The 13,228-nt window shown below is 45.4% G+C and overlaps 1 protein-coding gene across 1 annotated transcript in view; it reads left to right on the top strand.

The window, feature by feature from the left end:
• The window catches only part of CCDC57 (coiled-coil domain containing 57), a 95,413-nt gene that overhangs the window by 59,093 nt on the left and 23,092 nt on the right, over window positions 1–13,228 (top strand). Inside the window, exons 11-12 of the mRNA XM_084837880.1 lie at window positions 11,155–11,359; window positions 12,990–13,172. Of these exons, the coding sequence (XP_084694006.1) occupies window positions 11,155–11,359; window positions 12,990–13,172 (388 nt within the window). The remainder of the gene's footprint in view (window positions 1–11,154; window positions 11,360–12,989; window positions 13,173–13,228) is intronic.

Raw genomic sequence — 13,228 nt, 5'->3', positions numbered from 1 at the left:
TAAGCAGCAAGAACCTACTTGTTTCTGCAGCCATTTGGTTCCAAGATGCACTTGTAGCTTTTGTATTAACTGTGGAGGTTGCTCATTTTCCAGTATTTGCTATCTGCTAAGTACAGCTGTGCAGGAGAGTATAACCAAAGCTTATTTAAACCCTCAGCACTGTTCTGTGTTGTCAACACTATTGCCACCTGTAATTTCACTCCCTACATCAGATTTAAATCCTTCTTGGTATGTGTATCACTGAGAAACATCAGAGCATTCCAGAGTCTAGACAGGCGGTTCCTGATAATTATTCTGCTCTTTCCCTGATAATGGCTATTTTCACACGCAGTGGCAAAGCTGTGTTGTGTGAAATACTGTTTTGAATACTGAAGGTAGATATATCTTGTGGTGCACTCTAGTGGTTGCCTGCTGCCTGTTCTAGAAATTATATCCTCCCTGAAAATCTGGAGACTATTCAGGAAAATAGACTGAAGAGTGTCATAAACTGAGTCACAGAAATTTTAGATTAAGAGAATATTATCAAGCCAGTTAAGAAAGTGATTCATTACCATTTAAGATTGAAAATATTCTTCTGGCTTATATTTGGAAAGATCGGTTATGTTCTTAATGTCTGGACTTTAATAATTTAGATCTTAGAATTAGAAGTAACTTTAAGATCTGATTCCTGATTTGTATATTTTAGCTCATTTATATTATTTTTATTGTTTTATTTATTTAATTATATCCCACCTTTCCACCAGAAATGGTTCTCAAGGCCATTTATATGCACCCAGCCACAATACTGTATGATTGTTAAATGTTAATTTCTATTCTGTGCATCACAGGGAGCCACCCCTTCCCCACTCAAAATGTACTAGGGCATTTAGTGGAAATAAGGGTATTAGTGGCAATTAACCACAGTTTGGATTACCATAAATAACAACAGTGATATTTAAGGTATTCCAAAACCTTAAATATCAGGAATCATAGAAAATACGACAGGGATGGTATGCTCTATAGTTGACAGGTGCTCTTATCTGTTTATTAAGAAATGGATGCATAGCTAAGAAATAGATCTGTGCCTCCTCTCTTTTGACACTTGAGCAGTTATTCAAAACCAATCTTTGTAGGCTTTTGGGCAGTGAGATGAGACTGAATGAATTTGGAAGATGTAACTGTCAGGCTAAGGATGTATGATGTGTTGCTCCTAGTTTGTGGTTTCTGTTTAACATTTGTCCAGGTTTTGTTGGTCGTTTGATGTGTATTGTCTTTAATTGGGCTTGTGAGCCTCCTTCCAGCCTTTCTGGAAAGGCAGGGTATACACGTTTTAAATAAATAAGCATAATTATTATTCTTTATCTTTCTAATCCATCTCAATCTTTCAGGGCTTACAGGGGTTTGTAACCCATCTGTAGCAAGGATGGACTACTTGTTGAGCGGTAAAGGACCCAGCACCTGGGAAACATATAATAACAAAAAATAATGTTTAATAGATGCAACATTTTCATAAATATGCAAAAACGTTGTGGGTTGCAGGTTATAGGCTAGTAAGTATATAAAGTTGGATCCAGAGTTGACCCTCCACGAACAGGAAGGCTCCTTCCACTGGCAGAGAAAATCCGGATCCATTGGAGCTTCCCTTCTGAAGAAAGGGTGGGGTGACAATTTTCATTGTCCTTCTCCCCTGCAGCCTCCAGCATCATCTCACATGAGATGATTCTGGAGGGTCCCCCCACCCTACAAATGAGATGTTCAGGGCCACAGGGGGCTGCAGAGGGGAAGGGGAATCAGCAAAAATTGCTTTTCTCCTTCCACCCATGGGACCATGCAGTTCATGGAGTTCTGCCCTGTGGAACTCTGGAACCAACCCATGTGTATTCCCCATAGAGCATGTTGGGAAGCTTAAGTTAGACCAGAAAAAACTCATTCTTTTTCATGGGCTCTGTGCATCACACATATGGGCTCTTTGCCTGCATGGAGCCTTGATTCAGGAAACTTCTATAGCTGAGGAATTTTGGTGGGAACCCTTCCCCACCATCCCAATGCACATACTCTAACAGGTTCCCACTCAATCCCTCAGTCCTTTGTCGACCGCCATTGTGGCAGCACCCGATGGAAGGGACTTCTTGGTTTTTTGTGACTGTGCTGAGGAAAGCTGTCATTTATTTTCTTCTCTCTCTCTGCCTTTCTTTCTTGGTATTTCTTCCTTTCACGTTTTTCGTACTGAGTTATTTTTTCTTTCCAGTTGGCGAGGGTTGTTGGAGCACCCTTGGGCATATTTTATTTATTTATTTATTTATTTATTGCATTTATACCCCGCCTTTCTCCCTCTCGCAAGGAACTCAAGGCAGCTTACATTATCCTCCTCCTCACCGTTGTATCCTCACAACAACAACCCTGTGAGGTAGGTTGGGCTGAGAGTCTGTGACTGGCCCAAAGTCACCCAGTGAGCTTCCATGGCCAAGTGGGGACTAGAACCCGGATCTCCCGGCTCCCAGTCCGTCACTCTCACCACTACACTACACTACTACATATGGCCATTAAGGCTCCTTTTAGGACGTGTGTTCACTGTGGAGGTAAGCTGCTATCCACTGACAGAGACACTCTTTGTGCCTTCTTTGTCTTGTAGAAGGGCACATTGCTGAAGCTTGCCATCACTGCATTTTCTTCAGCAAACAGGCTCGGAACCACGCTGATAGTCTTAAGGTGATCCTCTGGGAAAAGACTTTGAAGGCGGCAGATGCCCCTAAAAAATCAGTGGTGTCTTTGTCAGACCCACAGTCGGACAAGGCGAAGATGGTCAATAAGCTTCCTGAGAAGGAAGGATTGGCACCTGCTGCACCTTCCTGGTCAGCTCCAGCTCTAGCTATGGGCTGTTCTAACCTACCTACGCCAGGACATTCTTTGGCAGTTTTTCTGGCAAAAACATTGTTGAAAAAGGCTCAGTCATCTGAGGGCCCAAAAAAAGAAGAGGAGAGAGTCAAAAACACTTACCTGTCCAATGGAGACCACGTCTCGCTTACCAACTCCTCCTGCACTGTTGGATTCGCCAGTTCCGATGGCTGTCCCGCCATCAGTAGCGACGTTGGTACCGGTACAGGTGGCATCTGTTTCAGAAGGGGAAATGTGTGATTCCACGCCAACTTGAGACTGAGAGGTTCAGGGTGATGATCTTTTACGAAACCATCCATACCGAGAGTCCTCTCCATCAGTCAGTTCTGCTTACTCCTGTAGGGCTAAGAGGCCTCCTCCCTTTCAACGGTCACAAGATCGAGACAGGTCGAGATCACCTCATTCTGACTGGGATAAAGGATCGGATTGTTTTTTTCTACCAAGACGTTGCTACGAATGGGATGATTGGAATTATTATCATCCTCACCCTTATCCTCATGAAAATTTTGCCTACCCGGATGCTCACCGTAGCCATCAGGAGTTTCTTCCGTCAGCTTCCGTGGCTAGACCACCAGTTCCAGAGACCTTTTTGCCTCTGCCACCACCACCACTGGCAGTACAGGTACCACTTCCTGTGCTGCAGTCACCTCTGCCGCCTCGGCCATCAGTGCCTAAGACAGCAGCTATGCAAGTCGACATGGCCGTAGGGCCTTGCCTCCATTGCCTCGGAAGGCATCTCCTAAACCTCATGATCAAGATCTTCACCCCAGCTCTTCTGTGTCTCCAAGAGAGGATTACCATTCTGACTCTGCTTCAGTGTCACCAGTTGCTCCTTCCATTTCATCTCCCGAAGATGCTGTGGACTCACAGGACCCATCCTTACCCTCAGAGGAGATGGGTCATTTTTCTGAACTTATTTTGGGAATGGTATAGAAATAAATAAATAAATAAATAAATAAAAATGGCCCAGTCACTCGGTCTGGAGACCCAGCAACCTATGGAGAGGATTAAGGGCCCAGTCTTTGATGTTGTTCATTTGGAGTCAGCTACTCCTGTGGCCATCCTGTTTCTTCTGACTTTGCTACAGACAGTGCAACTCTCCTGGAAGGCTCCCTCGTCCATGACCCCAACCTATAAAAGGCTGGAGAGCATGTATAGAGTACAGGAGAAGGACGTTAAATTCCTGTTTATTCATCCTCCTCCAAACTCAGTGATTTGTTGAATTCTCGCAGGGCAGGTCTCATCATGTTCATTCTTCTCCAGTTGATAAGGAGGGCAGGAGATTGGATTTGATGGGTAGATGTATATATTCCTCTGCTTTCCTGGGACTACAATTCACAAATTATCAAGCAACCATGGCTGGCTATCAGCTTTTTTTGTAGGAGAAGAGGGGTTCACTGTGTGATTATCTCCCAGATGATCAATGTGAGTTGGCCCGTGTTTTTCAATCAGTGGCAACAAGAGTAGCAAGGCAGCAGATAAATATGCTCGACACCAAGCAGATTGTGATGCCAAGGCGATGGTGGGAGCAGTTGCACTCTGTAGGCATGCTTGGTTGCAGTCGGTTGGACTTACACAGGAGGCACATTCTTGGATTGAGGATTTACCATTTGACGGTGATGGGTTATTTAACTCTAAACCCCAGGAGGCTATGGATACCATACAAAAGGCTAAGGCTATGGCACGGAAGATGGGTTTTTCACAAGCGCAGCCAGCGTTTAAGCAACGCAGATGGTACCGTCAATTGTCGTTCCAGCAATCTAGGCCTGCAGGTGATCGCCTGTCATGCCAGCAACCAGCCTCACAACAGAAATGTTAGTTTCCCTCTGCCTCACTCTTCTCGTCGTCTCATCTTAAGCTCGACTTGGGGAAAAAGCAATGTCTTTGACTACAGCACGTTTCCACCTTCCTTGGACAGCCTTCCTCTCTTTGGCTCCCATCTTGCCACCTTTTTTACGGCATGAGAGAAGATAACAACAGATTCTTGGGTCCTAGAAACTGTACACCGAGGTTACAGAATCGAGTTCAACACTCTCCCTCCTTTTTCAGACAACCACGACTTCTTCTCCAGTGCGTTTAGAAGAGGTGAACAACCTCCTGCTGAAAGGCGCAATCAAGCTGGTGCCTCCCACAAACATGCAAGGGGGTTTCTATTCCCAGTATTTTACAGTACTGAAAAGGAATGGAGGGCTTTGCCCGATTCTGGACCTCAGAGGGGTCAATGCGTTCATCTCACTCAAAAAGTTCAGAATGACGATGTTGACTTCAATCCTACCCCTTCTGCAGACAGGAGATTGGTTCGTAGTCATTGACTTAAAAGATGTGTCCTTTCATGTTGCGATAGAAGAATTCATCCAGTGCTTTCTATGGTTTGCAGTCGATGGCCTCCCTTACCAGTTCCAGCTTTTGCTGTTCGGGCTTGCCACGGCTCCAAGAGTCTTCATGAAACGTATGGCCCTGGTGTGTGCCTACCTGAGACTACAAGGAATTCAGATTTATTCTTACATCAACGACTGGCTTCTGGTTGCAGTCGGAGCACCAGTTGCAAAGTGCCATTCTATGGATGCTGGATCTATTGGAAGACCTGTTATGCATAAACTTTGAGAAGTCAGTCTTGATGTCAAGGGCTCCTTGGAGGCCTCTCTCAGTCTAATCCAGTAGCCAAGTCCAGACACAGACGAAGGGATTCTTTTCAAAGCTTTATTCTTCTTTTACAACTTAACTACTATACCGTTTGCAACTAGATCTGAGCAGCACCGAACCTATGCCCTAAGTTGGAACAGTTGGTCCCCGTTTGAAAGGGAATTACTGACAGACCCCTGAACTTAAAGACTAGGGAGAGTCCCTCCCCTTTTCCCTTGGATCCTCTGGGCGCAGCCGTTGTTTGTGCGCCAACCGGGCACTCCGCCTCCTTTCTGCGCCCTCCATCTGGCACCGCTCTCTGCGTCGGCGTCGCGCATCCACCAAGTTTGCTATCCGCTCTCTGTTACTCCCTGTACTGCTATCTAAGCTAGGAATGTTGGTGGGAGGAATCTCCTTCAGCTGTTGGCCCTGGGAAAGAGGAGCGCGCTCCCCTCCCAGGAGCGACTGCTCTTCCTCAGAATCAGAACTACTCTGGGATTCTATGGGCTCAGTGTCCACCCTGACACTTGACTCCAACCAGACTTATCCAGTTCATTGGGGCATCCATAGACTCTGTCAGAGTTCCTGCCTCAGGATCGAGCACGAGTGTTGGTGAAGTTGGCTACCAATATTCAGGGCCCTTACACCATGACTGCTTACATGATACAAAAGTTGTTGGGGTTGATGGTGGCTGTGACAGCAGTAGTGCAATATGCCTGTCTTCACATGAGAACACTACAAAACTGGCTTATAAGGTCTTTTGGCCTTCAAGAAGATGTGTGGAAAGTCCACCTTTGTCTCCCTTTTGTCGTCAAAGCTTCGCTGCAATGGTGGACGGTGCTACCCAGCCTCATACAAGGCACACCTTTCCAGCTTCCTACTCCAACATGGCTGGTTACTACAGATGCCTCTGTACGAGGATGGGGTGCTCATTGCAGGGACGTCTCGGTTCAGGAGTTGTGGTCGGAGAACGAGGCCAGCAACCACATCAGTGTTTTAGAACTTCTCGGTGTCGACAAGGCTCTGAGAGCATTCAAGGACGTCATTCACAACCGTCACATTCAGATTGCATCCGACAACATGACAGTTGTGTATTACCTCAACAAACAAGGAGGCACCCGCTCTGCACCGTTACTTCGTCTTTCAGTGCAGATCCTGGAGTAGTGCATTGCTCAGAGGATCACCTTACTGCGATTCATGTGGCAGGCAAGGACAACTGTTGGGCAGACCACCTCAGTTGCTCCCTTCCAATATCCCATGAATGGGAACTCAAGGTGAGGTACGCAACTGGCTGTTCAGTTGATGAGGTCAACCTGTCATAGACTTGTTTGCGTCGGAGGTGGACGCTGTGTGCAAGATGTTCAGCAGCTGAGCGGGCAGAGGTGTACAGTCCCTAGGAGACGCGTTTATGAGAGACTAGAATGGAAGCTTTCTTTACATGTTACCCCCTCCCCCGCCTTTCCACTCCTCACCTGAGTGGTGGCAAAGATGGAGAGGGACAATGTAGACAGCATCCTGATCATGCTGTGGAGGCCGAGGCAGCCGTGGTTTGACAGACCCCTGCACCAGGCCAGAGGAGAGTATCTTCTACTCCCACCAATACCGACCCTGCTCTCCAGAGACAGGGGCAAAGTGAGACACCCGGGCCTACTTACCTTGCATCTTACGGCGTGGAGGATCCAGCCCTAGATCAGATGAACTTACCTGCACCATTTCAAGCTGTTTTTGAGGCAGCTAAGAAACCTGCCACCAGGAAATCTTATGCAAGTAAGTGGGCACATTTACATTTTTTGCTCAGGAGAATGATTTTGACCCTGCCCGCTGTACCATACAGGACATACTGAATTTTTTGTTGTTGCTCCATGATCAAGGACTTAAGTATTCTTCTGTTTGGGTTTATATGGCAGCCATTTCAGCTTCCTGTCTTGTTGCCAATGGTTCTTCTGTTTTTTTCCCATCTTTTGGTTCGTCAATTTTTGAAGGAAGTTAGGAATTTTGTCCCTCCGGTGAGATCTCCGGTGCCAGCATGGAGTGTATCAGTTGTACTGCATGCGCTCACCAGGAAACCTTTCGAGATGCTTGCTACAGTGGATCTTCGTCTTCTCTCTCTAAAAGTGGCGTTTTTAGTGGCCATTACCTCTGCCAGATTCTCTGGAGTTATCTGCCATTAGAGTAGACACTCCATATCTGTGTTTTTGTAAGGACAAAGTAATACTTTGTCCTGACATTGCTTTTTTGCCTAAAGTTGTTTCAAGTTTTCATTTGGATCAGGATATAGTTCTTCCTGCCTTTTTTGCTTCGCCCTTGACTACAATTGAAAAAAAGATGCACACCTTAGATGTTCGCAGGGCTTTGGTGTTCTATAAAGCTAGAACCAAGTTGTTTCGTCAGTCCCATCATTTGTTTGTTTGTTATGGGGGATCTAAGAAAAGGCTCCCCATCTCCTCCCAGCACCTAGCGTCTTGGGTAGTCCAGGCTATTAACTGTCTTATGAGCTGCAATGCTTGGATTTGTCTGGTGAGGGCGCACTCAACCAGAGCTGTAGCGGCATCGGTGGTAGGGATGTACGAAAGGTACTTACCTTTCCGTGGATTATGCTGATGCTGGGGGGGAGGCATTCCGTCCCTCCCCCCGGAATCCTGGCCGGGGGGGGAGGCGCTCCATTCCTCCCCCCCCGGAATCCTGGCCGGCCGGCTCCGCTCTGTAAATCTACATAAATCTTTACATAGCCTATCACGTTTTTTGTTTGTTTGTTTGTTTGTTTTACCTGGAAATGGTGGCGGCAGCGGCCGGTCAGAAGACCGGCTGCCGAACCGCCGCCGCCGCCGCTGAACTGCCGCCGGAGCCGCCGCCGCCAGGAAGATCCACCTAAGGTAAGTCCCGTCCCGTGGGGGGGCGGGGGGCCGTTCCGCCACCGATTTCGGGGGGCCGAATGCGCTGGCATTCGGCCTCCCCGAGATCCGTGGCGGAACTTTTGTACATGCCTAGTCGGTGGCGTTTATGAGACGGGTGTTGATACCAGATGTCTGTAGGGCGGCAACATGGTTGACCCCATCCACTTTTGTCAAGCATTATTGTCTCAACATGTAAGCTAGGAGAGATTGTTCTTTTGGCTGGACGATCCTGTCAGAGGTTCTTCAATGAGGACACTGACCCTCCTCCTGGTACGTAAGCTTGTTATTCGCTCATATAGTGCCCCATGATATCCTGATGAGCAAACTAGTGCAAAATGGGCTAGATGAAACAACGATCCGGTGAATCCACAGTTGGCTACAGAATCGGACTCAAAAAATGCTTATCAATGGGACCTTCTCAAACTGGGGAGAGGTAATGAGTGGGGTACTGCAGGGCTCAGTCCTGGGCCCAGCGCTCTTCAGCATTTGTATTAATGACTTGGAGAAGGAGGTGCAGGGAATACTGATCAGATTTGCAGATGACACAACATTGGGCGGGATAGCTAATACTTTGGAAGACAGAAACAAAATTCAAAGTGATCTTGATAGGCTGGAGTGCTGGGCAGAAAACTACAGAATGAAATTTAATAGGGATAAATGCACCTAGGAAAAAGAAACCAAGTGCACAGTTACAAGATGGGGGAGACGTGGCTCAACAACACTACAAGCGAGAAGGATCTTGGAATTGTTGTCAATTGCAAGCTGAAGATGTGGCTGCAAAAAAGGCAAATGCCGTTTTGGGCTGCATTAATAGAAGCATAGCTTCCAAATCCCAGGAAGTACTAGTTCCCTTCTACTCAGCACTGGTTCGGCCTCATCTGGAGTACTGTGTCCAGTTCTGGGCACCACATTTTAAGGACGATGAGGACAAACTGGAGAGGGTTCAGAGGAGGGCAACAGAGATGATCAGGGGACTGGAAACAAAGCCCTATGAAGAGAGACTGAAAGAACTGGGAATGTTTAGCCTTGAGAAGCGAAGACTGAAGGGAGATATGATAGCGCTCTTCAAGTACTTGAAAAGTTGTCCCAGAGAGGAAGGCCAGGATCTCTTCTCCATCATGCCAGAGTGCAGGACACAGAATAATGGGCTCAAGTTACAGGAAGCCAGATTCCGACTGAACATCAGGAGAAACTTCCTGGCTGTTAGAGCAATACGACAATGGAACCAATTACCTAGGGAGGTGGTGGGCTCTCGCACACTGGAGGCATTCAAGACGAGGCTGGACAGCCATCTGTCAGGGATGCTCTGACTTGGATTCCTGCATTGAGCGGGGGGTTGGACTCGATGGCCTTGTAGGCCCCTTCCAACCCTACCATTCTATGGTTCTATATGTGTGATGCACAGAGACCACAAAGAAGAAAGTCAGGTTGCTTACGTGTAACTGTAGTTCGAGTGGTCATCTGTGCATTCACACAACCCACCCACCATCCCCGCTTCAGTGTCAATGTGATGTTTTTCTCTGCTGGTACCAGGGTTCTTTAGTTTCTAAGGGGGCCACAATTGGCAGGCTCCTTTGAACAGAGGGGTTGAGCAGGAACCCATTAGAGAATGCGCATTGGGATGATGGGGGAAAGGTTCCCACCAAAATTCCTCAGCTATAGAAGTTTCCTGAATTGAGGCTCCACGCAGGCGCAGAGCCCATATGTGTGAATGCACAGATGACCACTTGAAGAACTGCAGTTACAGGTAAGCAACCTGAGTTTTTTTAGGATGTTATAGTGAAGATAAGTTAACTGAAATGCCCATCTGCTCTAATTGCAGTTTCTGTATATGAGCCATGTATTTCTTGATTTTATGACCTTTGGCATTTCATTTTCAGGAAACCCTTTCTCACACATTAAACATACGAAGCTGCCTTAAGGCCAAGTAACCCATTGGCCTATCTAGCCCAGTAATTGTCTACTTTGCTTGGTAGCAGTTCTCAAAGCTCTCAGACAAAAATCTGTCCCAGCCCTCCTACCTGAGATTCTTTTAACTGGAGATGCCAGGAATTGAACCTGGAATCTTGTGCATGCAAACATGTTGGCAGGTGTGATGTTCCTCTGAGTAGCTAAATTTCCAAGTCAACTGGTATTGATAATCCTAATGTTCAAAATCATAAAGCAGCACCTAAAACAAGATACAGTATTAGCAATCATGCGATTTGAAAATATAGCAAACATACCATTGTTTTATTTACATTCTGATTATGATATTTGGAAAACCCTCTAATCACATTTTTTAAAACTAGCCTGTTCACAATTAAGGGCTGCTCCTGCTTATGGAAGGTGTCTCTGCCCAATTTGTGGCAATTCTCCCTTAGCCATCCCCACATGCCACAGTCCACCCCATTTAGAAGGGTCTCCTGGCAAAATCACATTCCCCCAACCTCCTTCCACCAGCACTTCTCAGGATCCAAGCCAATACATTGAACTGACCCAGTGAGGCTGCACTCATATAACACATTCAAGCTATATTACACATAATCACTAATAGCTGGCTTGATGTCCTAACACAGCACCTTTCCTCAGACAGCTCCAATGATATTTAACAATATTATTTCTTATTCTACTGAGCATGTGGCACATCATTATAATAATTTTTTAAGAGTAGTTTCACAAAACGACTATATTTGGTACAGTTTTGCTTGCTTGCTTGAGTCCCATGTTTTCCTTTTGGGGTGTAATTTTTGTTTGCTTCTTTTATTGATTGGTTACTTTGCAGGCTGCTGTAGGAGCCATTGAAGTAGGTTTTCCTTCTGCTGAGATCCAGAGAGTACAAGAGCAAAACAGTGCCTTACGGGCTGTTATTGCAGAAATGAGGAGAGAAATGGAAACCCTTAATAATCAGGCACCTTCCTCTGAACATACCAAAATGAAAATACAAGATGTAGATAGGACTGAGTCTGCTGCAGTTTCATTCACCCCTGGTAATAAAGTGGTTTGGATTAAGTATTACTGAGGACCTTTCTGCACCTACCTTTTAACAGTTGCTTCTCTTCTTAAGTGTTTATCTTCTTAACAGAATGTTTAATGTTCTTCTTTGATTGGTCCCATACATCCTCACACATGGCCAATGGGCACCCATTATGCAATATACATTCCCAAAGATCTTTCAACCATAGCAAAAAGTAATCTTGCCCTCATTGTGGATAAAATTAAAGCTAGATTTGAACAGATGGGAATCACTACAATTTAGTTACTAGGGCAAGATCAGTACAGTGAAAACTAATGTTTTACTCAGACAGTACATTTATTACAGGATATTTCTATCTACAATGAGCTAAGATACTTTCAGAGAATAACTCATATAATTACAGAAAATAGAGAAAAGATATTGGCTTTCCATTCCTGCATTAATAGTTAATATTATACATGTTCCAAGTTATAAAGCCATATGAAGCAAAATAAAAATATCTAGATGTTATTTGTACACATTTGCTATCCCACCTCTATCCCTTCTCTACTGGAAGCACCAGTAAAGCTGCAACATGCCCAAGGCTATCAGGAAAGCGTTGCAGTGGTTGCACTTTCCTATTAGGCACAGTTTGTGGAATGCCTGATCTCTGGATTACGTTGTAACAATTTGAAAATCAGGTTTTTAAAAACCATAAATGTAAAAAGAAATCAAATAACTCAATACATACTGTGCAGTGCTTATACATGTACCAATCCCTGATGCTGTCTCCAGTTTTTGTACCCTTTTTATATATGTTTGTATCACAGATATATTTTGTGTTTAAATTATGCAGCAAAACTTATTTAGGGAGCAATCCTATGGCCGCTAGTCAGAGGCTAGACGGCCATAGGATATCTGGTTTTCCAGGAATGACCTTGGAGCCTGCACTCCAAGGTCGGTTCCCAGAGAACCGGACTTCCCCATGCTCAGCGCTCAGAAGAGGAGCACGGAGCGGCCAAAATGGGGCGTTCCGGGGGGGGGAAGGCAGAAATCAACAACGCATCCTATGTGTCATCTGGCAACCTCCTCCCCCGCTCTGCCTTCCTGCGGCTAGACAGCTGAAATCGGCTGTCTAGCCGCAAATGCAGGTTAGGAGAAGCATGGAGGGAACGATCCCCTCCATGCTTTGCTCTGCATTCGATAGGCGGTCACCTCCAAGTTTGGAGGCGGCTGCCTATCCCCATAGGATTGCACCCTTAGTCTAATGCATATATCAAATGCGTTCCTTCTGGGTTGAGTCTACGATGAAAAATGCAATTAATTACTTGAAAAAATTATTTTGACTGCATAGAGTTGAAAATTGCTTGTGGAGTGAGTTATCTCATCTAAGGCATGATGTCCTAACGATTAAAAGGTTCCTCAACAGATGCCACTCTAATCTGTTCCAGAAAACCTCCAAGGAAGGCTTGACTTTGGCAAACATAGGGAGAGAAGTTAATGATACTTTGGTAATGGAACAGCTTTGTTTACAAATATGTATCTGGGCATTCTTGAGGAAAACCATTTTTATTTGCAGAGATGTGAATTCAAAAGCCATTCAAAGCCACCTTCACATCTGCAAATTACTGAGCCTGATATAGTCATTGTCTTTATTTTTACAGACTATGTTGAATTCCTGGAAGAGGAGATCAGAAAACTGAAGAAAAAATGCCAGGCCATGGACAAACAGCATGAAAATGCATCTGAAGTTCCTGGAAAATTATTTGTGTCTTCTCTAAACTCATTCAGCTGTAATAAAAATACTCAAACTTCTAATCAGGACCACATTATCAATGGGAAAGATGGTGAGAGAAACCGTCTTAGGTCCATGATACATTTCCTTAAGTGTCTACTGCTGTGG

This window comes from Heloderma suspectum, chromosome 2 (genome assembly GCF_057233095.1).
Source record: "Heloderma suspectum isolate Gila_16-S chromosome 2, 16-S_ref, whole genome shotgun sequence".
Taxonomy (NCBI): Eukaryota; Metazoa; Chordata; class Lepidosauria; order Squamata; family Helodermatidae; genus Heloderma; species Heloderma suspectum.
Note: the sequence above shows the minus strand (reverse complement) of the source record. Positions and strands in the feature narration are given on the sequence as shown.